This window comes from Scatophagus argus, chromosome 7 (assembly GCF_020382885.2).
Source record: "Scatophagus argus isolate fScaArg1 chromosome 7, fScaArg1.pri, whole genome shotgun sequence".
NCBI lineage: Eukaryota > Metazoa > Chordata > Actinopteri > Scatophagidae > Scatophagus > Scatophagus argus.
Window position 1 is genome coordinate 3007111 of NC_058499.1, and position 27405 is coordinate 3034515.

General features: G+C 39.7%; 1 protein-coding gene and 1 long non-coding RNA gene across 3 annotated transcripts; one reads left to right on the plus strand and one right to left on the minus strand.

Moving 5' to 3' along the window:
• The first annotated feature begins 193 nt into the window (after positions 1 to 193).
• LOC124062426 lies at positions 194 to 19656 on the plus strand. Its single transcript, XR_006843919.1, has 3 exons — positions 194 to 616; positions 2447 to 2548; positions 19587 to 19656. It is a non-coding gene; the product is annotated as an uncharacterized LOC124062426 (long non-coding RNA).
• Positions 7808 to 27405, minus strand: tmtc3 (transmembrane O-mannosyltransferase targeting cadherins 3). Of its 2 annotated transcripts, none has more exons than XM_046395179.1 (14): positions 27267 to 27405; positions 26241 to 26454; positions 25801 to 26019; positions 22851 to 22950; positions 21545 to 21660; positions 20860 to 21032; positions 17045 to 17297; positions 15168 to 15316; positions 14683 to 14803; positions 14354 to 14465; positions 12822 to 12925; positions 12279 to 12448; positions 11463 to 11689; positions 7808 to 10814 (listed from the first exon to the last, which is right to left on the minus strand). In XM_046395179.1, exons 2-14 carry the CDS (start codon positions 26427 to 26429, stop codon positions 9937 to 9939), a joined length of 2811 nt encoding a protein of 936 aa, XP_046251135.1. In that variant the 5' UTR covers positions 26430 to 26454; positions 27267 to 27405; the 3' UTR covers positions 7808 to 9936. The 2 variants fall into 2 exon arrangements, with proteins under 2 accessions (XP_046251135.1, XP_046251136.1); XM_046395180.1 differs by having other exon boundaries at positions 27263 to 27394.

Consider the following 27405-nt stretch of genomic DNA (forward strand, 5'->3'; position numbering starts at 1 on the left):
AAGTAAGTGCCAATGGCAGGTGTTATTCAAATTAGCTTTCTTTTTTTAAATATAAAAAACATTTCATAATAAATTCCCTTATCACTGTGTTATCGTTGACTTTATTCAAATGAGTGAAACAGCGCCCCCTCTGAAGAAACTGCTGAGAAACGCCGGTGTAGCACCGAATTCTGTGACCGTCGAATTCTGTGACTCTAGTCGGCGCTGTTGCTACTAGCGTGAACTCGTTCGTTAGTTCATTCGTCGCTGACTCGCGAGCTCGTACACCGTCAACAAAGTGCGTCATGTTTTCACATCATAAATGCTTACCCTAACCGCGACTTTCGAAAACTGCGTGGCACAACGCTCCGCAGTAGCAATAGCGCCGGTTAGAGTCACAGAATTTGGTGTTACACCTGGTCTGTGTGAAGGAAGAAAGTCATGAAATCAGATTAGCTTAATTCTTTAATTAACAAAAGTATTCAGTAATGTCACGATAAGTCGGAGTACAGCTGCCTGACCTCAAGACAGCAGTCTAGTTAGCGTTAGCTAGTTTTTCGGCGTTGCTAATGCCAATTAGCTTGTGCTTTTGTGAGAAACCAAAGCAGCCAGAAACCAGCACGTCTCCATTATTAAGGTGAGAATAATGGCCCGTTCCAGTCTGTGTGGCTCATGAAGCTCTAAAAGTGGCTAAATATCCACATGGGTTTGTGTGTGTGCCTGCTGTGTCTGCATATTTTATTGCCTGCATTTTATTGTAGACTGCATGTCTTAGTTGGCTTATGCGTACTTTTTTCTCTATTTTCAAAGTGAATGCTTACTTTCACGTCTGACCTGGACCCCCTCAGAGGACTCGACCCCCGGGGGGTTTAATTGAGCTTTCATGTTAGTTATTTCAGGCCATGTGTTCGAGTACTGAGTACTGGGCTTTTTAGTCTCTGGTTTTACGCACACAGTCTGGTTGACCTGCTTTTTCTGCACTCTATTGTACTTTATGTAGCATATGTTAGTTTATTTAGTATGTTTAGTCGTATGTTTATTTTTTCTATTTTTTCCACTAACAGTTAGGCCTTGTTTGGTTGTTTGTTTGCTTACTTTTGACTAACCTACCCTGCTGTAATGGGCTACTGGTGCTTGAATTTCCCTCGGGATCAATAAAGTATCTATTTATCTATCTATCTATCTATCTATCTATCTTCTATCTATCTAAGTCAGGTCAGAAGGATGTTACTATGGTTGCATGTAGTTTGATTAACAGCTGCTTTCTGATTTTGCACCTTTGTGTGAAGAGGACTGTTTAAAGCACGGAATCAATTACAGACTCAATATTACTGAATTTATTGAATGACTGAGATGAAAAGCTGGTAAATCATAGATAGTATGTTTTTTGTTTTTTTTTGTTGTTATTTTTTTTTTACATATGTTTGCAATAATTATATGCCTGTGAGGACCCTCACTGCATTTCGCAATCTGTAACCCCAGCCTTAATACCAACTGTTTCCCTTACATTCACTTAATTCTAAGGTTATCCATACATTCTAAACCCTCAAACATCCCTTTGAAGAATAAATGTCCTCACTTTCCAAGTCATAAAGATGTTGAATTTACGTGTTTTGTATCTGTTAGGATTAGTAAGACTAAAAAAAAGTGCTGGAGTAATCATTATTTTTCAATTCAATTTTATTTAAAGTGCCAATTCATAACACAGATATCTCAAGACACTTTACAGGTGTGTAAACAACAACAACAACCAAAAAGAACAGAATCCGAGAAAAACAGGTCCCGGGGCAAAACCCCACACTGAGTAAGCATATGGCGACAGTGGCGACAGTGGAAAAACTTCCTTTAAACAGGCAGAAACCTCGAGCAGAACCAGACTCAGTGTAGACGGCCTTCTGCTGTGACCGCCTGGGAGGGAGAGGGGGGAGAGGGGGGAGAGGAGAGACAGGGAGATGGAGAGAGACAGGAGAGGGGGAGATAGGGAGAGAGGAAAGACAGGGAGGATAGAGAGAACAGTGCAGAGCAGGAGCAGCAGAATCCAGGCATATAATATTTTCAGTAAAAATAAGAAAAAATCACTGGCTCAAGTTTCTTTGCTGGTTTTCTTTGTCTTCTACTATGGCATACTGAATATCTTTGTTAATTGGACAAAACAAGCAGTTGGAATATATCAGCTTTGGCTGTGGGAACTTGTGATGGGAATTTTTAATCAATGATTGAATAATTAGTCAATGACGTAAAGCATTACTTGAAACATTTCCAGCATAGCTGTATATTTTTGTCATGTGCCCATATACAAATTAAATAAAATCCAATCATAATCTATTAATAAATATAAACATGCAGAGAAATAATGAATATAAATAACAGAATAAGAAATTCTGAATTTTGTTGTTTTTGTATTTTGTACTTTTGTTGCTGTGGATTCTCATAGCATAGCTGAGAGATCTTTGTTTTTGCGTTGCAGTGTGAAGTTTACCACCTGAGGTCAGATGGAGCTGAGCACCAAGGTGGCGAACGTAGCTTTAAAGAGGAGAGGTGAAGAGGCATGTTTGCACAAGTCCTTTTGGTAAGCTGGCTTCACTGACACTTGAATGATGACTTATCTGCTGTCCCAAAATAAGCTTTTCTGCCTTGTTTGCCTGCGTCTCATCAAGGAGCTACAAATGTACAGGGGTCAAAGGTACCAGGCTGAGTAAATAAACTGAGGTGGCAGCAGTGGCCTTTCATCATAAAAGCAGAACTACTGTTTGATGGTTGCTGGGAAACTGGATAGAAAACCTCCAGCTGAGACTCTGCCAACTACCTTTAGTTTGGTCCTGTTTACACCTGGCACTAACAGTCGAGTGACCGATGATCGAGTTGAGTTATCTGATCACAAGTGGCAGCTCTGAGTACAGGTGTGAATGCACCCAAGACACATTGAGGACTCACTGAGATAGAAATGGCTCACACCACAGTGGGAGCTTAGTCTGGACCACATATCGTCACATGGGTGGGGGGGTAAGAGATTGTAGAGGAACTCATCTAGCTTGAATTTCACACTGAATTGGATAAATAACTGAAATAATTACATGAAAATAACTGTTGAAACAGATCCCTAAAAGTAATGAATAAATCCAGCTTTTGTCACTCCATGTAGTTGTAGCACAAATGCAAATAGAACAAACAAATTGACAGTGGTATGGCACTGTAGCACAGCTATTTATTCATATTCATATTCATAATGTACAAACCAGCTGTGTAGATATTTAAAAAACTTGTGTACAAAAAAGGGGGATTTACAGATGGAAATACTTTTCAAGTAATGAAATAAAAAGGGGACGAAACAATGTTCAAAAACAAGTACTTCATGAGCGAATGAAATGATCCTGCTAAAGCCAAAGAATATCCTACAAGTGAGTTTTAGAAATGTTGCTGTTCCAAAGTGAGGGAGAAATGACAAATGACCGTGACCTTCAGCTTTCAGCCTGTTGGTAATAAGGCTAGAGGTGGATGAAGGAAGCCCCCGTGTTTATAAGTCCGTTTGGAGAAAGCAAGAACAAAACTAATGGGACACATAAAGTGGAAACAGATAGCTTTGCCTCCCTAGTGTTTCCAAGGGCTATTATTGTTGGCGCCACTGTCGCAAAGACAACTGGGTCACATTCTGTTTGCCTCAGAGTTGCCACCGACATTCCACCAGTATGTTCGTTTAGCTGGTCCATAATGGAGATGTGAAAGGATTGTTGGCCAGCCTTCATTTTCGCAGGAGATTTCGAGTCCAGTGCCAGACCGAGCATCATAGCGAAATCGGTGTTTATAGTTAATGAAGCTACATGCTGATGGTTACTTAATGGTGATATATAAAAGCAAAAAACTTGTTTACTGCCAGTTTCAAGTAGCACATTAGAGTTCTGAATGAGAAGAGCTCCGAATATGTGGGAAAATGATGAAGAAATCCAGGAGTGACAAAGACTGACAGTGTGACAGCGAGAAGAACATGCACAAATTTACCTTAAAAAACGTAACACTTTTTTTCATTTACTTTTGCGTTACTAATATTTTTAGCTATTTTTTTCTTTATTGGCCTCAGTTTTAGTTGTATGTCTATTTCTACCTGTCTTCCTCTAAATTAACAGTGTGTAAAATTCAGAGCAATTCTCACCGGATTCCTTGTATTTACATACATATTTGACCAATAAAGCTGAGTGTGATTTCCAGATAATTCTGTAGGCAAAAGTTAGTGGGCTGGTTGTAGTTGAGATTGCTGCTCTACGCGTTACGTTGACACTCATCAAACTCTGGACCTCTGTTAAACATTTCATCATCAATATCGCTGCATTCAGGTTAGAAAATCTTGTGGAAGAGTTGAAGCTGTTGTATGTTCAACAATCATGCATGGATATCATGTTCATGTTGTAACAATACTGTGCTTGTGCTTTTGGCCATGTAGTGTAGTAATAATAGAGCTTTCTTACAGGTACGGTCACTTTGAATATGTGTATATATGGCCCCAAAAGCTCACAATTAGACAGTATGTAACAGTCAGACCATAGAGTACCATCGAAGTCTATCCTAGAATCAACTGGAAGCAAATTGGAAAGGGCCTAAATATAAGCAATGTGATCTGTCTCACTAATCAATTCTGGGAAAGATAAAAGGAAAAAGACTTTATCCAGGCGACCTAATTTTTTGACAGTTCTAATTTGATAAAGACATTACTTAAATTACTTGGAATCACAGGAGGCAAAAATATACAGCACTGACAGTACGATATGTGGTGTAGTTCAGTCTGGTGTTCTGCGTCAGCTTCATTTATTATGCCTCTGTGCTGACGATGGCCATGGACAGTAGCTTTATTTTTTGGCCTGTACTTGTCTTATGAACTGATTACAGTTCAGTAAAGTTCAACTTCACTGTGACATCAAAAGCATTTTTTGTTTGCCTTATACAACAGCATAACTTGGGAAAAGAAGTGCCGATTGTGACCATATCTCACATGAGGTCAGATATTGAATTGGTGACGCAGATCTTGGGTGTCCGCCTTGAAACTGTGCTGATTGTACCTTCCGTGCTGCCGGGTTGAAGATGTGTGAAGCCTCCTCTTTTTAGAATCTGTAGCTCCTTTGTGTTCTGTCCAGTGCAGCTTTACTGGCGAAGCATGTGAACACGTACGGGAAATTTGACTGTTTTTTTTTTGTTTCTCTCAGTGAACTTGACTCTTGCATACATACAGCAGTTCACCACAAGCTCACTGGTTTTCCTAATGCTGAGCTTCAGATGGTTTGTCGTTGCTTTGCGTGATGAAGCTCTTTTTAAAAAAAAAAAAAAACCTCTAAATGAAGATTGCACGTTTCTTACTGGATATTCACTGAAATCATACATGTCAATATAGTGATAACTTAACATAAGATAACTACCTTTTGTTAAATTTGTCCAGTCTTCACTACTTTGAGCTTCAGATTTGAAAATTGGCTGGGGCACAGAGGTGTACAAACAAAGAGCGGTAACTCCAGTTGCACTGTCAGTTTTTTTGTTTTGAGGCAAAGCAGATAATTGTTGTTAACTGTTGGCATTTGTTGAGTAGTTCAAGGCACAGCGTCAGACAGGTTAAAAGATAAGTAGTCATTTCTGACGCCATGGGGTCTCTTAGTCACAGTCAAAGCAAAAGACATAGTTTGACATTGTTGTGAAGTACTGTGGTATTAAACATTATTAAACAAGCACAATTGTCAACAAAAATCTGACATGACTCGAGTGGAAAATAATTATAGATTCTTCTGGGTTTGAGCGTCATTGAAAACATTTAAAGCTCACAACTCAGATGATGAACTATGCCTATTTATTTTTCAAATTTTTTTAAAATTCTGAAAATGTCCAATGTCTCACATGTCCATATTAGAGAGCAGCAAGCCACAACCACTGATTTAATCTTGGTTGTGTTCTGTTCTTTCTCAAAGTCACACAAAAAGTTATTACTCAGGGGAGAGACTGAGAGGTTTCACCAGTCCAGTATTCTACTTTGAAGCTTCTTTTGGACCACCTAGCACAATCCCAAAAACACACACATTAGGTTAATTTGGCTACTCTACATTGCCTCTAGGTGTGTGTGTATGTTTGTCTGCCCTGGGACTGACTGGTGACCTGTCTAGGGTGAACCCCGCCTCTCGACCGTAGTCAGCTGGGAAAGGTATTTTCTTCTTCTTACTATCTTCTCAGGTGATACTAGAGAAAAGAGAAAGACTGCTGATTGTTGCGTCGCATTCTCAGGTCGTAATGAAACTTAATCAACCAACAACTGCAATCTGCAGCATAACTGGAATTTTATCATTTTAGGGACAAGACCATTTGACCTGTAGCAGGACAGTTTTTTGAGGGCACAAATGCAAACAAAAAGGTATACATATGCTTAAGAAAAATCGGCTATGCATGGATTCTCTTTCACGGCTGTAGTAAGTTCTAGGGTCCTGTGACAGTGTAAAAAGTAATTATCTCTTTATGTGTTTTGGAGTAATTCAAAAGGAAGTACAAGTGCATACAAACATTCGCTGGAGCAGAGCCTGCCTAGAATTTTTGGTGACTTAAACTGGATGCAACATTTCACACACTGTCTCCTGGCAAGAAAGCTTCACATGACCACACAGCAGGTATGTGTGACAGCAAAAGCCCTAAAGCAAAGTCTTCCAGCCAATCTCACTGGATCAAAGGCACATTGTGACTGACAGCTTGACAGTAACACAGTTACACTCTGCACCAGTCAAGCTGACAGATCAGACTTTGGCTCAGCTTACACTGTTGATGAGTTCTCCTTTTGAGTTCCTGTGATGCTTTACTCCCACACTGTTTGAAAGTAATTATTAGAGTTTTTTTTTTGTATTGAGATTTTGATAGACATTCAGCTTCAGAAGCTGGGTTCATATTTAAGCTTTCCTGTTTGTCCCAACACAGGAAATTGGCCTATCACTAACTACAAAATAATGTCAACCAATGTGGTTGTAACCTGCCAAGTTCACTCTTTTGTAAATTTACACACCTAAGTAACACGTTTGCTCCTTTCGTTTGCTCATTGTAAATAAGTTTGAACCTTTTCTTTTTTCATTATGTGTTTGGGAACTGTGAACACTAATTGTTTTGAAAGTGAAATTCCTATGCTTACTTGATAAACGACTTCAGTTTGTCAACAGTTCAAAGCCACTCTTGTATTTTGCTACATACCACAAATTTTCCGACAGGACTGCAGGCAGGTTAGTCTGGGTATTTGTGGCTTCACTTATCCAGGTTTTGAGATGCCTATAGCGGACAGTGTCCATCTTGTACTCTGGATAATCCACCCAACAAAACCTTTCATTGTGTGTTCTGAAGATTATCCAGAGGCAAATCAAATCTAATCAATCTGTTTATTGTTTTTTTTTTGTTATTTAATTGAACTAAAGTATTACTGTATCTGAGGTGTAAATAGAGCACAGTAACAAGCAAAACCCTTGAAGATTTTGTGCATTTCCTCACAGACACTGCATCAGTGTGACAATGAATAATCATGTCATGGGACAGATCGTTGCATTAGATGCAGTATATTTGTAAATGACATTACATTGGAAATTTAATTGGTCAGAGAGACTAACGACAGCATACTTTCGGAACATTGGATTTCAATTTGGAACTCAATTTGGGATTTCAAAATTGGATTGGCTCTGGGCTTGACATCCTGTGAGGAACGGCACGATGAAATGCACTACATAATGCATGTCCCTCCCTAATACTCTGCAGCAGACCAGCGGGAACGCTGCAGGCATTGGCTTTACTGCAAACATATTGCAAACAGACACCGCAGAAAAGAACAAAAGTATGAGTTTTCATCTCACTTTATTTTAATAACCTAGACCCCCCACCACCAAGGGTTATTGCATTAAAAAAAAATCGTACAAAAATCAGTCATTCAGCAAAATGAAGAGAAACAGAAAATACTGAAAAATGGATGCTTTTTCATTCGTTTCTCATTCAAAGCTGTACCTGTTTTTTGGGGCTGACAGTTGATTGAATATTTCATACATGTTCAAGACTGACGTGGGTGCTGTGAAAAACATCTATGACACGATTTACACGCTGATGACAGTACACAGACTGTGAATCAGTAGACAAAACAATGCACCACGAATTAAAATCATACTGTGAGTAGCAAACAAAAATGTCTACAGCATTTGTAGTGCATAAAAAAAAATAAATAACACTGGATACAAGTACACTGTAAATATATGTACACAGAATTTCATGAATAAACAAGGTCAATGCATAGCAAGGCTACTTCGTACCACCACAGTGCTCCCAACTTCCAGTAAGCAGTCTTCTCCCACAACCAAGAATTGCACTGAGCAGAGCCATTGTACTGAAACGGATTATTGCACCATGAAGCAAAAACAGGTACACCACAGGAGCCGTGAAGACATTAACATCAGCTCAAAAGAATATTTCCGAGAGTTGTGCTGAATTTGCTTTGTAATGAACATGAAGAATGCAGCACTGCTAACCTGCCTCACAGGTCTGCACACATTAAGTTTGGCTGACATTGAGGCTACGCTGGTGACCGTTTGTGTAGTAACAAGTGTTTTTGATGATCAGCTATCAGCATATTAGCTCTTCAAGAGTGGACAAATGTTTAAATCACTAGACTTCCTGGAAAGCAGCCAATCAGATGCTGGGTTGTGTAGTGTTGGTAGAGATAGATTGGAAAGAACCAAGGAAGGGGGAGCAGGAGAATTTTTTCTCATTTCTTTACAAGTTTTGTTTTGTGTACTCAACCATAGCATGTTTAAATGTTGGTAGGTACAGAGGGGTGCAGAATAGTTTTGATTCATTGATTGTAGCTTGTAAGTGATCAAAGTGAAAAGAAAGGGCCACTAGAACAACTTAAAAATGCAAAACATCCTAACAGTCATCACATCCTAATTTAGTACCAGTAAGCTAAAACAATATAATGAGTGTGGAGTATGATGAAGGGGAGCCGTTTTCTGCAAATGCGCTGTGAAGTGGAAGGAACTTTGGAAAATGAGGAACACATGATAAAGTCTGACAGTGACGAGTAGTGTGCGTCATTCTTGACATCACATAAAATGGGTGTTGCCTTGGCCACAACGTTGGGTATGGGGTAGTTTACCTAGAAGAGCAGGAAAAACGTTCATGTCTAATGGGGTTGTAGTGTCTGAAGGATGGGAGGCAGACGTGGAGGTGCGTGGGGGTAATGCGACAAAGGGAGTGAGATAATAGTCTTCAGATGGGATCACAATGTAATTTCGAGGTGAGGGCAACTGTGAGCACCATGGCCGAAGATGTAGTTGCAGGAAGTGCTGAGTGAGATCAATAAAGATTAGCAGATGGTGCTGCACTGGAGCAGAAGCCTTGTGTTTATGTGGAGTGCAGGGTTATTCTGCTCTCAGGGTGGTTGGTTTATTTTGAGGCGCAAACTGCAGATATCATCCTGCCTTGAGGAAATTGTGTTATTTCCCCTAATTGTACATGATACAATCATTCTGTTTTTAAAAACAATAACACACAGAAGTGAGTCACATCTTGTTGGAAAAAAAACAAAAAAAAAAACAAACAAGATATCCAGTGATAAACAATGACTACACATGGAGAAACAAAACAATATTTATAACGGCTGCAGATCTTTGATATGTGAAGTCACATTCATGATGAAGCACACACATCGGCATCTACATCTGCCATATATGCTTTAAATAGATTATCCCAAATTGGCTTTGTGCTTATTGTTACAAGAGCTCAAATCAACACTTCCCTTCTTTTCATGATTAGTGTTGGGACTTCAGGACCATGCAGAGCAGCCTGCATATGTGAATAGAGCAAGGGAATAAAATGACAATTGATCAATATTACACATTTCTAAGGGTGGAAATGCAGTCTTATTCTGGAGCCTTAAAGAGCTCTATAAAAGTAGTCCAGCTATAAATTACAACAATGTCAATCACCACTTAATATGCGCTCAATCTCCTCTAGTCTCTTCAAGGCAGCTGCCCTTTTTTCCTCTATATCTTTAATCTCTTTAGTGGACTTACCCTTAGTCCGCTTGTCAGACAGGCTGCTGTCCAAAGACTCTGATTGGTCCACGCCTACACCTCCAAGGCTCTCTGCAGAGGATTTCCTTACATTCTTCTCATCCCCAGCTTGCCTTCCAACAGCATCAGCACCCCTCCCTTCCTCCACACCCTCTGCAAATTCCTCTGCCCCCTCATTAACTCTCTTCAGCTTTTCCTCCTTAGCTGACATGGTGGCTCCCTCTGCTGAAGTGAGAGGTTGCCCTGCAGCGCTCATGGCTGCCATTTTCCCTCGTACAATACTCAAGTGACGACGCACATACTCCTCGTTTGGTGCCATGGCCAGCGTTTCCTCCAGGCAGCGCTCGGCCCGCGGCAGGTCATGCTCCTCAAAGTAGACCACACACAAGTTGTGTTTGCCTTGCACATTGGTAGGGTCCATTTGCAGAATGCGCTCAAAGCAGGCTTTAGCACCACGCGTGTCCTTCTTGTGGTTCATGAGGATGTCGCCCTTCAGGATTAGGCCCTTGATGTGCTCTGGGTGGTGGCGCAGCAACTCATCCAGCACAGGCAGCGCATCCGTCTCACGTTTGGACTGAGAGTAAAGCAAAGCCAGGTTAAACAAGGCACTGCGGAAGCCAGCTTGCAAACCAATGGCTTTACGCATCCACCGCTCAGCTGCTGCATTTTCATTGGCGTCCATGGCCAGCATGCCGAGGTTGAAGTAGCCATTGGCGTCTTCAGGCTCCTCCTCCACATAGGTCAGGAAACGACGGTTGGCCTCAGGCCAGAACTTTGGCTCACCTGCCACAGAGAGTAAATACTTTATACGTGGTGTGCCTGAGCTCTAAAGGTAATATCAAGTCAATCGAGTCAAGTCTAGTGGGTTTTTTATTGTCATTTCAGCTGTACAGTAGTACAGTGAACAGTGACAACATTCCTCCAGGGACCAGGTGCTCCACTACATTACATGAGAAGTTAACAAATAAACCCAAGACTATACATACTGCACAAAGACTATACACAGTGCAAGATAAAACAGTAAACACAAAAAGGAGCAGCACTGACCAGAACACAGTTCTGCATGGCATGTGTGAGCTAGCCATAAAGTGCAGGTAGGACAATTAATGAAAGCAGTAAACAGTATTAAGTGCACGTTGAACAGTTAAAGTGTCAATGTGCAATGTTGTGTAGTGAACGTCAGTCCAGCCTCTGTTGCCTTTATTCACCCCCGCTGTCATAAAAAAAGGCCTAAATTATTTCTAAGTAACGATGTCTGTCAGGAAATGGGGTCTAAGTCTCACTCTCGATTCCCCCCTTGACCAGACAAGGCATAAAAACGTCATATGTGGGATATGGAATTAACCATAACGGTACTGTCGCTCACAACTTGCTGTTTGCACAAAGTTCTGCACACATTTCCTCAAAGCAGGCCTGGTAGACCTCACTTACCAGACTCCTGCATGAGAAGCGCTGAGTTGAAGAGTGCCAGTTTGTGCCGTGGATTGAGCTCCAGCGCGTGGTTGAAGTTTTTCAGGGCTTCTGATGGGTCCTTCATCTCAATGTTCACAATGGCCAAGTTGTACCACAGATCAGCGTTAGTGCGGTCAAGCTCCAGGGCTCGGAGGTAGGCGTCCCGGGCTTCTGTGAGCTTGTTCATCTTCAGCAGCAGCTCCCCTCTGAGTCAAATAAAATTCAGCGAATTAAAACACACAAATAGTCAAAGCATGTCAATTTTATCTTTTACATGTACCTGTTATCTGCAAAATACTCAACTGAATTCAAATCTAAGAATTAATTTGTTATTTTCATCCATTTGGTAGATGTCTTTTGAAATTTATAGTGGTCTGCTGCAATATCATTATGATCTTTGGGTGACTGTATAACACAAAGAAATGTCCATGCTAGCTCTAACAATGAGTTAGATCAAATCAAACAGAAAACATATGGCAGTAATTGAGTCTGAATGACATGATCAGTTGGATAAAAATGGAGAGTCGGTTTGCCACTGTTCAAATAATTACTGACAGTACTGTAGATCCACGCAGCTGTAGATGTGTGACTCCTAGTTTCAGAATACATACGGGCAACAATTTCAGGACAAAGGGCTGTTAATGACGAAAGTTAGCTTACAATGATTTTAAAGGACATACAATGTGAAAATGAACAGTAAGAACAACATTTGAAGTTATTTTAGTCCTGTATATGTATGGAAAGATGGTTGATATATCTTAATAAATCTGATGGGTAAAAAGTTAAAAATCTTGCCTGCTAATGTAGGCTTGTTTGAAGTCTGGTCTCATGCTGATTGCTTGTCTGTAGAGTTGATCTGCCTCCTCCAGCCTTGACTCATTGGCACGGATTAGATTGGCCAGGTTTATGTAAACGTTGAGATGGTTTGGAGCCACGCGCGTTGCATATTTCTTACCAGGAATTACCTGATGATTGGTCAACAGAGAAGTTATTGGAGAATGTAGATTTGTGGGATCATGGGAGTCTGTCTGACATGACTCAGGCAAAAATGTTCACAGACAAGATAATATTTTGAGGTTTCCCTTCATCACTCTCTGACTCTCTCCAGATTGCAAAATATATATAACAAAAGTTGTTTTTAGACATTTCAATGTGAAAATGTTACATGTTGTGTCCTTAATTCTAAACATGTTCAGTTGGGTGACATAAACCAGGCAGAAGCTGCTCAGATTCAGCTTCAGATTGATACTAACTTGAGATGTGATGCGTTTGGTGGCTAAGACGGACGATCACAAGCATAATAAAAACATGTGACAAATATGTGACATGGCGAGATACCTGGGGCATAAGAGATTTGGCGACCAAGTAGGCATCTTCTGCCTCTTTGGATTTGTTCAGGTTCTTGTAGGTTCTTCCAACATTCATATGAGCTCCAATGTCATCTGCAGAAAAGAAACAAGAAAAAAAAATTTACTGCAGACTGAAACATGCATTATTGTCTCTGTCTCCATTTTCCCCTCCTGACCCATTTCATTTAAATTTAACGCGTTTTTCCTGCTTTTCATTGTTTTAACTTCCCACAGATAAGCTAAACTAATATTACTAACTAATACAAACTTTGGGCTAACTGAAGAAAAAAAAAAGCAACTTTGTTTTGAAGAGACTAGAAGCAAAATAAATCAGTCTGGGAACTTGTTATAAAAGTGAAGCGTTGAAAGGGGATCAAGTGGGACAAGCAGAACTGATGCCCGATGATTAGCATAGCAGGAAATCCTCACTGGGTTAATGTGTTTACATCATTAATCTTTGGGAACCACACTCTGGTGGTGAACCAGCAAAACTGTTGACCTCAGGCTTCCTGTAAAGTAAGCTATGAAATGCTTAACATAGCGAGATGCTTAACTTGCTTGAACTGTACATTATTATTTAATAAAATGCAATATTAGCATAGGTTGGTAGGGTGCATGCAGTGCATGTTTTTGAGTATAATTAATGGATTCATGAAATAATAGGCTGGCTGTTCACCATGTATGGAGAGAAGTTTCTGCAAAATCAAACAACAATGCAAAACAAATATATAAAAATGAAGTCCCCTCGTCTTTGGTTTTACATCTTCTTTACTCATTGTAATAGCTGTTTAAAAAAATGTTATGTCTTATTTTCTTTTTTAAAATGTATTTTATACTTTTCCTGTCCATTTTCTTTTATAACCACAGGAAAACTAGCAACTGCTTCAACAGAAGCTGTCAGCGGTCCCAGGCAAAATAAACCACAGCCTTTGTTAGCCTGGTGAAGAGTGAAGTCACTTTGTACAGTGTGAGTCACGAGGGATCAAAGCCTCTGTTACCACATTGCATTTGCATTCTTTTACGAGCTTCCTTATATTTTATGGAGAGCTTCAAAAGAAACATAAGTCATCTCAGCCAATCTACTGCAATTAGGACAATTTACAGTAGTAACGACATGCAGTCTAAAAACAAGCAGAGCCGCAAATAACTTAAAAGAGTAGTTGGTTAATTCATCAAAAAATACCATCAAGTTAAATCAGCACCTCGGACACTCTCAAAAACCAAATTAGTATTTGATAGCAGGGTAGCTGTATTTGGAGGCATTTCTGGTTGTTGTTATAAACCCTGCGTGACCACCTGGTCTTTATGCATCTTATAAGGAACTGGTGGTATAATTTCTCACAACTACACATCAAAAACATGATTGTGTAACAGGTGATAAATACTCTCTTTATTCCAGTATGACAGAAGTTTTTTCATCACATGCGATACCATCACTTTCTAAACAACTGTCAAAAACATCAGAGATTTATGAGTCACTGTTGCTTGCCCGATTTCACTACCTGATTTATGTTTTCTTACCTGGTTGGACGCGTGTTGCCTGGAGAAAATACCGCAGTGCCTTTGCATAATTGTTTTGGTTTTCCAGAGCGTGACCAACATTATTCCACAACTTGGCATTGTTCTTGTTGACCTGAAGTGGCAGACAATTAGAAAAACGAAAATAAGTTTATTTGTACATTGATCCATTACCACCAGGAAGAACAGACGAGTCATCTGTTAGACTGTTTCTAACACACATTTTAAGACAAGGTGATTACAGATTTGTTCTAACACTGGACAACAGCCAGGATACACTGACAAGATGGAGCCAAGAAACTCTGGCATCACTGCCGGTCTTTGAAGCTTACCTTTAGGGCGGAGGTAAATAAAGTGTATTCTGACTGCCAGTCCCAATTCCTGTTGAAGGTTTTCACTGCATGCGTAGTTAAAAGAATGCCAATTATCAACCAGGAAATCTTCTTCAAATGTCTACAAAAGGAAAATCGGAATTCAAATTCTATTAATTTGGTAATATAATAATAAACCAAAAGGGTGCACTGTGTTCTTCTAGTCAACAGCTAAGACTTGTATGTACTGTAGGTAATGTAAAGTCTGCACCTCATTTTGGAAAATAAAAAACAAAACTGTAGCCGCTGAAAACTGGAGTAACCCGTAACATACAGTACATGCAACATAAAATGCGTTTATGACAATAGCAATTCTGTGTTGTGTTATTCCTGCTTCCCTGAGGGCCAGAGGTGTGAGTCATTTGTTTGAATTGTTTGTGGGTAATGGACAGATCACAGTCTTACAACATTCAAGGCAGTGAAAATCATTTTGGACAAGCACTCACCCTTTATTTGAGACAATCTTGAATCCATGTGCAACAAGAACACAGAAGCCCATGCTGGGTACATAAAGCACTCTCTCTGCCACAACAAAACCCACAGGGAAGAAGAGGTTGGATGCAGGGATAAAAGGCAGGACGATCAGAGAAAGGGCCTGAAGGAAAAACATAAAACAGTAGTCCGTAACTACACTGTTAGAGTTCAGAAACTCATCGGTTATCTGGTTAGTTAATCGAATTAATTGGAAACCAGTTTCCAAGGGATTTTCCAAAACAAGCAACAATCACCTGATCAAGAAAATAATTAATGAAATGTTAATGAAAATAACAGAATGTCGTATTTGTAGTGCACAGCCAGCAGTCACCACAGGTAGGAAAAAGCTTGTTAGAGCCTTTTCACCGTACAGCTGTACTCTAAAACTATTTCACGTGTCTCATGCTACATGTGACACATCTGGCAGTATTGCAGTGAAGCCCGTTAGGTTGATATGGTATGATATTGTTATGCAACATATCCCAAAATGCTCTTAGCAAACCAGAGTAAACACTGCAGGGGACATAATTCAGTTTACTTTGTGTTGATTTGTCGTCTCCTTTTCTAAACTGAAAGTAAGAGCAGTTCTGTGGGGAAGTTCACTGACATCTAAGGGAGAGAGCCATGGGCCTGTTGCACAATAGATGCTAATTTGTTTCTGAGTGCCACAAAGAATAATCACCACTAATTAATTCCTTTAAAGTTTAAGTAAAAGCCTAAGTTGTATCTTTGCTGTATTTCTTGTGTTGATCGGTAATTGAGCCTATAATGAATGACAACAATGCAATGTAATGCAGCATATGTCAGGAAACAGAACGTGAAGAACAAAGGTGAGAACCTAAACCATGGTACACAACATATGTTAATAAAACCTCTAGCCTCCAGCAAATGATGGCCAAGCTATGATGCTCTGATCTCAAATCCAATTTAGTAGGATTAAGCAGTGTTTTCCACAAGGGCATACAAAGTAGTTGCCAGCTGGGAACTGAGGGGTGTGGGGGGTGTCACTAAAATGCAGTATGCATTTAAAATAGTTAAGCCTACATAAAAATGACCAGACCTAAAAAAGTGATGGCGACATGCCTTGAAACAATAGGAGCATAGTCAGCTGGAAATGCTTTAATGTAATATTTTAAACTCCATGTGTGGTTGTGGCTTGTAAACACAGGAAAACTCTTAAAACCAATCATACCATGTCAGCCATAAAAGGAAAAACATGAAAGTTCTGAAGGATAACAATAAACTGAAATTATGGAATTATATGCCTCAGTGCATCAGTCAGGCTGCAGTTCACATCCATGTCTGTTCTGACTCACATGTAGCAAACACTTTGAATGAATTTAATAAATGTATTTGCCGGTTGACATGAATGATTCCAGTGAATGATTTCCAATAAGAAACATGCTGTCCTCATTCACAGATGACAGATGACTTTGTCACATGGCGCAATAACAATCACCTGAAGCTCAATACAAGCTTGTCGGGGACTTGTGCTAGTGAATTCTCACACACCCAAAATTAGTGTCACCAATTCAGTATCCAGTCACATGTGAACTGTGGTCACAACCTGCTGTTCTGAGTTCTTTTCCTTGAATATTGGCCAGGAAAAGAAGTTGACCTTTGACCTTGCACCTTAAGCTGGGCATTAAGATGGTGGTTAGAGGTACCTCCAGCGCTGCACTATTTTATCTTCCCATAACATCAAGAAGTAGTGAATCAGTGTCACAACTACGGCATGCTAACCAATGCAGTAGTCTGACCTCTGATCTGGGTTGACCATGTATGTAAGTTGTGACCGTATATATTGTATCAAAGTGCAATTGAATAATCTAACCGAACTAGTCCTCACCATGATGACAGTCTTGGCAGAGCTGTGTCTATAGCGCAGGCTGTGGTAAGTTAACAGGCCCAGAAAAGTGTAGAACACCAGGGTGGCCAGGTTACGGAGGTCAAACAGTGACTCCACCAGGGGGATGGTGCCCATGGTCCAGTCACAGCAGAGCTCAGAGGGATTCAGCAGAAGCCATGCATTCACAGGAAGAAGGTAGTTGAAAGTCAGTTGTCTAGTGGGAGTGGGGCTGACGGCTGCTGGGTTATCAAATCTGCGAGAAAGCAAGTGGAGAAAAAAAACAAAAAAACAGTTCAGTCATTGGCCAGGTCAACACTGGCATGAAAACATGAAAAAAAAAAGATTTTTTTCTCTCAATTGTCTGTTTAAGACAAGTACATTTGCAGCATTGTAAAAACTTGGTTGGTAGAAATCTTGCTGTGATAGAACAGAAAATCATATCCAGTAATAGAAAGACGGTGAGGAAGCTGCTCAGTGCCATTTTCAAACTGTTAAACTCAGCACTGTGACCGACACACTCACTCACTTTATATATACAATGTATATATTGGTTTTTTACACATGTACATACCTGTATTTTAAATTTTCTTAAAAAATTTGAATACATTGTAAATACCTGTACTTTGAGACCTTAGTTTTTGTTTATCCTATCTTTATTTGTTTATCCTATTTTTATACTCCGCACTTTTCTCCTTTTTGGTCGGGAATACTGCATGTGCAATGTCTGTAAGAACAAGAATTTCCCTTCAGGGATAAATAAAGGAATTCTGATTCTGATTCTGATTAGTAGCTGGGGAGCAATGACACAGCTTGTCCTCTGTTTGTCTACATGGTAGACCATGGTTGAAAAACTGTTTCTGAAAGAGTTTCTTTGTAAACCTCATTAGAATATGTAAAGGGAAACAGTTCTGTATAACGTACCAAAAAACATCAGCGTAATGATGTAAATTGAACAGAACTAAATTAACATTAAAAGTAACGGTGCTTCCTTTGAATCTCATCAGGAAGACTTGGGCTTTTGACCTTTATAAGCCTTTAAAGATGATTAAAGATGAGCCATTCAGGATGCCTTTAACCAAGAATGTGGCATAGTTTACACAATCGTAGTGTGGTATGGAATAATATTGGCTTAGAGAGAAAAAAATACTTTGGCTAACCACAGCTAACCAATGAAAGAATATTGTGATTAAAGATGTTTCAGTGGCTTATGGTCAAGGTAAATCTGTATCTACACAGCCTGTTTCACTCTACAGCACCATGAGGATTGACAAGGATATACTATAACACATCATATTTTCTGTGTTTAATAGTATCTTTATCTTTTGCAAATCCTTGAACTTTTGGCCTTCACACACACACACACACACCTCAATAAAATAATAGTGCTGAACAGGGCATAAAAAAATAAAACATTAACTATCATCTACATCTGTATCTCTATGTCCATCTGCCCATATCAACATGGGCAACAGTGAGGAGTGATATACAGTGTGTATTATGGCTTTATGGATGTTTAAGTTCAGTACCACAGACTGATGGAATTTAATGTTTACATTTTTTTTTAATTTAACCTGTTACAGGATACTCTCACATGCTCTGTCATCATGGTGAGCCCCCTGGGGTCCCCATAACAACCATAATCCCAGCATCGCCGGCTGGAAGATGAAAAACACACACACACACACAACCTATGATCTGTTTCTCTGTGGTGTTCACAGTAAGCGCCTCCACTAATCTAAACTGCTCAGGTCCAGCAGGTAGTCCAAACTTATTCCAAAGAATTCCTCTCTGGAAAGCTAAACATGGCTGGTGATAATCGAAATATCCCATACTGTTATGGCTTGAGCACAGAAATGATCTCAGACAATCTGGAGCCATTTTAAGGATTACTGTTAGAGGATTAGCAAATCTTGGCTAGTTGTCGGGAATGTTATCTTGATTAGCAAATGCCATTAGGTTGAGTCTGTGTGGAATTCTGTACAGGCAATGTCATGACTAGAGTTAACACTTAACCTGAAAAAATGTTAATCCAAAACTGAATTTTCTAGATTATAAATTATTACCTATAGCAGCTCTTTATAGCTCAGCTCCACTTCAGATTATGTTAAGTTTGATATGATTCACGGTCCATGCTTTGATGAACATGCACATACATTTTTTTACACAGAATGAAAAGACCGACAACTCACTGACATAAAGTAGGTTTTTGGAATCGGAAAACAGAGGGATGGTTGTTTTATCTGACGTGAGATCAATATAAGAGGGCACTCCAAATACAAGAAAATGTAAAAAAAAAGAAAAAAAGAAAAAAAGAAAAAGACATTATTGTAGTGGCTCAATCATTAAAAAAAGTGAAATATGTGTGTGTATTTCCACAAAGCTGGCAAGTCTGCATTAACTAAAGTTAACTTCCACACTTGAGGAACCAGCCAGCCGGAGTGATGAGGGGGGAACAAGAGGGATAAAAATCAATGCTGCACTCTCTTGAAATGACATTACAAAGTTGTCAGTCCTGATCATCTGTGTTTGATATTTTCAGCAGGCCAGACACTGCTCCCTCTTGCTGTTAGACCTGAGTGCTGCACCGGAACAACTGAACTCACAGCGGTCAGTATCTTTTTGCATAATTTTGAGTGACAAATCGTACCAGTAAAGTGAAGGTATGATTATTCAAGTGCTTTGATTATTCATCATTATTAAATAATCATCTATTACCTCATGCATGCACTTTTCAAAGACCTTTAAACTTGGCCTTCAACAAGAATCTAGACTGACACACAGCACAAATGTTGTGATGCACGGGGTGTGTGCCGAGCTCCAGATGAGAGCTGCATGCTACCTACATCAGGTCCGGGTCACGAGCGAGAGGAGATCCAGTGTCCTGCACAAGCTCTGTGCACCTCTCAGGTTAATCGGAAAACTCCTCTGCGGTGACAACCATCAAGCTGACACCATAAATAACATATAACTGCATACATATCACACAAACACGTTTTCCTTTCGGGAGTAACAGTATACGTTCATGGGGCACAGCGTGAAAACACAGAAAAAACACTCTAGCCTTTCTCACTTTAAATTCACTGTCGTGTAAGAGGATTACAGTGAGTATTTTTAGTTGCTTTCGGATTTGAACTCATTTGAACTCCAAACTGCTTTTAACATCTGAGATCAAAGAATTAGAGCCATACTGAAGAGCAGCTACAATGCAGATTTATGCATGTATAACTCCTTTGCAGACAGAGCTGTGTGGGCCTGTTGGTCACATGCATCAGCTGCAGGAAGTCAGAAGCCATGGGTGGGATTTTCTATTTTAATCTAATAAATAATGACATTATGTAAACTATTACATAATCTGAAATAAATAAAGAAGCAGACTAGTATAATGTGTTTATATAATCCTGAAATCCATTTACATTCAAATGTATTCCACTGTCCTTTAGTATCTACAAATGTCTCCTCCTTTTGTGCAGATAAGACACAGTAGCTGTGGAGCTAGACTTAATAAGAACAGGGTTAATTTCAAGATTTAATTACAGTGGACCACAAAGTCATTGAATTTACCTAAAAATAATTGCATCACGCTGTTTGAAGCAATATTAATGACTCAGAAAAGTAAGCATTTAATATTTAGATTTAATAGTTAGACTTTGGAATGACTGTGTCTGCCCAGAAATTTTAGTATTTGATTTGTTGAATCAATCAATCAATTCCTAATATAAACTCATGTAGTCAAACAGAAGTTACTTTAAAGGCTGTAAAAACTAAAATGCAGTTAAGCAGTATTTTGGTACAGCTGAAGGGCTAATGCCACCTACCTGGTGAAGACAGGAAGCTGGGACTGGATGACTTGGACCCTAATGATGACGAGCAACAGAGTACTGATAACGAGTACAATGAGCTTCAGCAGAGTTTGTAAGACTGCATAGGGGAAACCGTCTTTTCCCTGCAGGATTTGTCGCAGTGTGTCCAACAGCATGGGTAAAGTAAACTGAGAGAGGCAACAGGAAGGGTCATTTCCACATTATGATGTAAAGGGTTACAGCACAGTTTCAGATTTCAACTCAAGCGCTAAATTCTGGGATTCAGATTTTTCTTTCCTTTTTTGCTGAATGTAGACTATAAAATCTGAATTGAGTTGAAATGCAAAATACATTGGCAGCATATTATATACTATGTAATTGCACTGTTAGAATGCAGCACTATATGTATCATGTAAGCTTGGGCCTCCCACTTGTAGCGGTGAACGTCACGCTTTAGGTTTATCTTGGCAATTAAAGAGAAGACATGTGGAAGACCTAAGCTGTGTGGGAACACTTTAAACTGACTGATGACAAGACAAAAAACTGACTAGCAAAGTTAGCTATATATATATATATATATATATATATATACATATATACATATATATGCCAGTCGTGTTTTGATTTGCAGACATGACCAATAGGTAAATAAATTTTAAAAAAGAGAAACATGTTTCTGAAACATGTTTCAGAGCCTTACCCCTTGAGCAACAAACACTTCATGGACACAGCAGATGCCGACGACTGTGATTCCCTGCTCTTTGCACAGTGTCGCTGCAGCCACTAGAACAACGGTCAGAGCAATGGGAGCCCAAACTAAGAAGAAAAGAGAAAAAATATACTCAAATAGAAAACAACCTGTTCGGTTGTTGTGGTGTTCAGTGGACCATTGAAAAAATCACTGCAGGGTGACAATAATGCAAGTAAGGTTTTAACGCCTGTATTTGGTGAATTTAGCTCAGCTCACTCTAAACACACCATATGTTGAAGTGAACTATCATAACTTGCCTATGGTTTATATTTTCTTTCATGTCTAATGAAGTAAAACATCTTGGTCATAAACTCTGAAATAACTGACTTTGTGAGTCAGTAGGAACTGCCTAAAGTGACTATTAGTTTGGGTCTCCACGAGGCAGGACCATCTCATTATGGAAGCAGACTCAGGTCTTCAGGTCTTTTAAGAGTCAGACTCTAAATTGTGACACAGCTTAAAAGAGCTGCCAGGTGCCTGATGAAACAGTGTTAACAGACACTTGGCAGGCGATCCCAACACAACAACCTGCACAAATACATGCCAGGCCAAACGAATGAATGAAGCTTTAGCTGTAGCTTTAGAGGTGTACAGGATGAAATTAGAGTATAACCAATACTATATAATCAGCCATAATGTTAAAGCCACTGACAGGTGGCTTTAACAATAACATTGATAATCTCTTTAAAGTGCAATGTTCTGCGGGGAAACCTGGCATTCATGTGGATGTTATGAGTAGTGCAACACATACCATCCACTGAAACGCCGCTGCAGACCAAGTACACCCTGATTCCAAAAATAGTTGGGACGCCATGTTGAACATCATTAAGAAGAGAATGCAGGCATTTCCAGTGTTTACCAACAACTGTTTTGCAAGGTGTTCCTGATTACTAATTAATGACAAGCCAAACCCTCTAATGACATGACATGACCTGAACTAATGAAGCCTGATGGTTTTACTCCATTAGTCACGTATTTTGTTCCCATCCCAACTCCTCCTTATTCACACAAATATTTGACCGTGGACTATGACTGGTTATCAGTGAATGAGGAAGATTGAAATGTTGCGCAACCCTTTCCAGGTCACTGAGTTTATCGTTACAAGAATGAAGTCTGGCTTAGTTTCCTGTCTCTGTCTTGAATATTCGCAATAATATCTTAATGGAAGGGCACATGTAAAGTGTCTGACATGATATGACCCAGTACATCTTGGAACATAAATATGTGAGAGACTAGTCAAGTACATCCGACTTACCAATGGAGTGGTCTGCACCTGTTGATTTTGTGTAGGCCAGGAAAGCAGCCAACAGAAAGATTGAAGAAAGAAGTTCAGCTCTGCCAACCACACCTGTGACCTGATGATAAAAGAAATGACAACAGGGAGTACTGCAGCCCATCCATACAGATTTATATCTATCACTTATTCATTTCAAGTAACACAGAGATGGACTTAAAACTGTAAATTAATTTAATGGTCAAAAGCTGCAATAGTTCATTATGGCCATACAGATTGAAAACATTACTTCCCTGATTTGACAAAGACTAAGTTGTCAAAGGTGTCAGAGCCTCCCATTGGGACATGACCCTCCCTCCCCAGGCTCAACAACCACCACAAATGTAGCAGCAGATCCTACTATCAGATATTCCTTATACACCTTAAGAATCACAGCTTTGTTCTGATCTTGAGAACACAGTTGGGTGTCTTCAAGTGAAACAACAGCCCCAAAATCCAGCTGTAAAAACAGGTCTATTCAGGTAAATCATATCACCAGATGACAAGCAGATATACATCTCAGCAAAGCAGCCATTCTGATGGCCATCTATGTCATTTGCATAAATGATGACTGCCCTCGTGTGGAAGAAACAACATTCTCACATCAATCACAGCCATAAACCCGACTTTAGAAAAAAAAATAGCCATACCCTCAAATTCACAGATAAAGGTCTCATGAAGGGTTCTCTAAAGGGCAACCACACTGTTACATTAGCTCACTAGGTAGGGGGACCAAATTTCTTATCTGGGGGCCAGATTTCTACATGGATTTTATCAAGATCCATTTGATTACAGGTAATACATGGATTAGATCACATACCGTTGAGGGGCAGATTTCCTTTTTTTTTTTAGTGGCAAGGAAAACTAAGGAAGAAATTGAAGGAACTGCTGCTAACAAACAGACTTAAAATTGTCTTGTCTTTGATCAAAGCTTACTTAAACAGAATGATAGAACCACTGACATCAGTTAGCTCAATTTGGCTGAACTACATACCACATAAATCATATTTTCAGTGAGTGCTTTTCCCAAGCTCCATTTTAGATCCTACATACTGTTGTCGAATACACTAAATAATTTGAAGATACTTGGAAATACTAAAAAGAAAAGTCTCCATTCAGAAAGCACAGATTACCAAAAAACACACTAAGAAAGACATGGCGGCACACAAGAACTCTTTGTATGCACTTCTGATGAAGGGACCTCCAGTGCTTGGAGCATAACTCAAAAACAAATGATTCGTTCAGAGAGAGATTCCAAACAGTGATAACATGAAGGGCATTCGCTGGACTAACGCTAAGAGCTCATTTGTGAGGCAAATTGTTTCCATTCAAGAAGTCTGAGAGGCCCTGCATAGATTCGAGAACACCACGAGGAAGACTGGTGCAGTGGTGCATGCTGTGTAACAGAGGCACCCCACCCCAAGAAGCAGAATGTTTTCTTTGTTTTCCTATTCTCGTCAGGGCCTGTCTGATAATCAGTTCAGCTATGTTGGATAGGATGAATTGCAAGTCCTAATTGGGGAAAACGCTTTTCAAAAAGGCCCCATTGAAGACAACAAGATCAAATTCAAATCATACACTATGAGCAAAAGGCTTCTGGTTTCCGATTAACTTCAGTAAGGTCTGTAGTCCCGATAATATTCATGAGAAGGGCAACTAACTTTCATTGTTAATTAAAAAAAAAAAAAAAAATCTTTGAAAAAAAACTAATTTTAAAAGATCTGATTTCAGCACAAAACATTGTTCTTAGTTAAAAGAAGAGGACTGATAATCACTGCTCTATAAACAGAACAGGCTTAAATAACCAGAGTTGCTTTAACCTTGTTTTAAGTTAATAACTTGCACATAAACTCAGTCCACTAAAAGGGGAGGGAATGTCTTGGATAAAGTAAAGCCAGCAGCAGATAAGTAATACCCTAATCCCCCTCCCATGTTCAGTGACCAGAGATGTACAGTGTGTACTTATACACCTGACTTGTACACTTTGGCCTCATTTACACCTTATAGTACATATACATTTTTTACTGGTTTGTGTGGATGACAACACTGCAGTATCAGCCGACTGTTGCGTGCAATGTCATTTTAACTTCACTGCTTCAGCATTTCTCCAACATTCCCACTGGGCCTTTCCAGTGTGGTGGGGTATCATTTCGAGAAGAAGATTCAGTTTAGAGAGGGGTGTCTCATTTGCTTGATGATAAATGCTGGGTATTTTTCTTTTGTCGAGAACTGAAGCAGTCATAAAAAGATACCATAAAATGGGCACCTCAACGTTTAAGAAAACAGCATCTCTTTAGTAGGGAACTCCTGCTGCATTAGTGGGTGCAAAAACCCATAAACATCAAAAATTAATTTCCATCCATAAATAATATCATTGAGTTAACTAAAAAATTATATCTCACTGAAGTAATTAAAGGGAAGTAATAATGCCAATTGACCTTTAAATGAGTAAAAACACATCTTCAAAAAGCTCCCCTGGGTATGTACTTAACACAAGTTATTTTCTGTCATGATATACACTGCAGGTTAGCACTGTCGCCTCATAGGAAGAGGGTTCCAGGTTCGAATCCCGGTCTGGGCCCTTCTATGTAGAGATTGCATGTTCTCCCTGTGCCTGCGTGGGTTTTCTCCGGGTACTCTGGCTTCCTCCCACAATACCAAAAACATGCACATTAGGTTAATTGGTTATTATAAATTGCCCCTAGGTGTGAGTGTGAGAGTGTGTGGTTGTTTGTCTTTGTGTGTTGGCCCTGCGATTGATTGGCGATCAGTCCAGGGTGTACCCTGCCTCTCGCCCGTAGTCAGCTGGGATAGGCTCCAGCCCCCCCCCGCGACCCTGACGGATAAGCGGTATAGAAAATGGATGGATGGATGGATGGATGGACGGATATACACTGCATAATTTGCCTTCACCCAGCAAATGTAAACTTACAGCTTCAGTGTGGATGGGATGCACAGCGAACAGCAATGCTGCCACCAAGCTGGAAGTCTTGTCCAGGAATAATCGGCACACTCGCAGGAAAAGCACGCATACTATGGCGTGTAAAACAACATTGAGAAGATGGTAGGAAGCTGCGCTCAGCTCACTGAAGAGGTAGTTCATTCGGAAGGTGAGCACAGTCAAGGGTCTGTATGATTTATGGCTCCGTTCCTGTAGTGCGTCATACACAGGACACATGCTGTCAGACAATAATCTTGAAGTCAGTTTAACATGAGAAGGTTTCTTAAAAGTTTCACTGGACTATTATACATTTTTATATATAATTGACCTAAATATAACTGCTAATAAACTACTACTGAAACTAAAAATGAATGTTTAAGAGACTGATACTGCACTGATGAAGCACAGGTTTGTCATGAACCATTACTTACCTCGGCCATGGGTGTTCCCCAGAAGTCATTGAGGAACAGGTTGTGGAGAGGTGTTGAGGGACGTAGGTCCTTGTTGTCAAGGATTGCTGAGACATCATCAAACACGAAGCCACACGACAGACTGTTCCAATAACATCCCACCACCAGTCCAGTTAAAAGTAAAATCTCCTTCCATGACACGACAGCCATGGTTGATCAAAGCCGTCATTGATCACTGTACAAGTACACAGAGGTTTAACATTAATCAAAATTAGAAAAAAAACCTAGATGGGTAAAACAGGTACTTTGTCATGTAGATAAATCACCTGAAAGAACTGACATTTTCTAAGCAACCATTCACCCACGTCGGCAATACACCTCTCTAAAGGACTTGGTATGGTACCTCATGCAGTATGTTAGTTATTTTATAGACCACATATATTTTACAGCTGTTTTTACTCTTTGTTATAGTGACTTAAAATCCATCCTCACTTAAACAGACCGTATGAACTGCCACCCTGTATTGATCAATAAAGTATCCATCTACCTACCTACCCTATTTGGGTTTTTTTTATTAACTAGGATGTAGAATATTCTCGTCTGAATTTTGGGAATATAAACCTGGGGCTAAACTACCCAACAAGCAGCTTGCAGTACGGGTCGTGATATGCTGAAAAATTCGATTAACTTAACCTGCAACCGTTACAGTGACAGCTGGCTGAGCAAAGGCAATGAAGGGTGGACCTTAACAGAAAACTAAAACCATTGCTAACTGTTAGTAAGTATTACCCTCTTTACATAGCTTACGAATGCCAGGCGTCGCTTAAATGAATAAAATCAACACTGCTATCACTCGATCGCGACAATCTAATTAAAAGTACAAAATGGCATGCTCTGACAATTTTTAACTGGCTGCTGCAACGCATCGTTAGCTAACGATTAGGCTAATTTAGCAGCTAATGCTATCCAGATTGGTACTTGTCTTTAAATCATATAAAGTAGACGCACATGTGTCCAAGGTATTTATTCAAATTCCTACCTACCTACCGTGTCTATAACAGGACAGACGATGACTGTAGATGTGTTATCAAAAACTGGGAATGTTACACACTCGTAATACACAATTCAGCAAGCGGCACTCCACTCGCGGAAGCTAGCTTCTACACATCATATTTAATACTTCCGG

Bases quoted from the DNA above. Each gene is read 5' to 3' on its own strand.
- tmtc3 (XM_046395179.1), bottom strand. From the start codon at position 26,429: ATGGCTGTCGTGTCATGGAAGGAGATTTTACTTTTAACTGGACTGGTG. The intron at 12,926-14,353 runs GTAAGAAAACAT...TCTTTTCTGCAG, and splicing joins GGCAACACGCGTCCAACCAG to ATGACATTGGAGCTCATATG. The intron at 12,449-12,821 runs GTATCTCGCCAT...ACCAATCATCAG, and splicing joins CCAAATCTCTTATGCCCCAG to GTAATTCCTGGTAAGAAATA.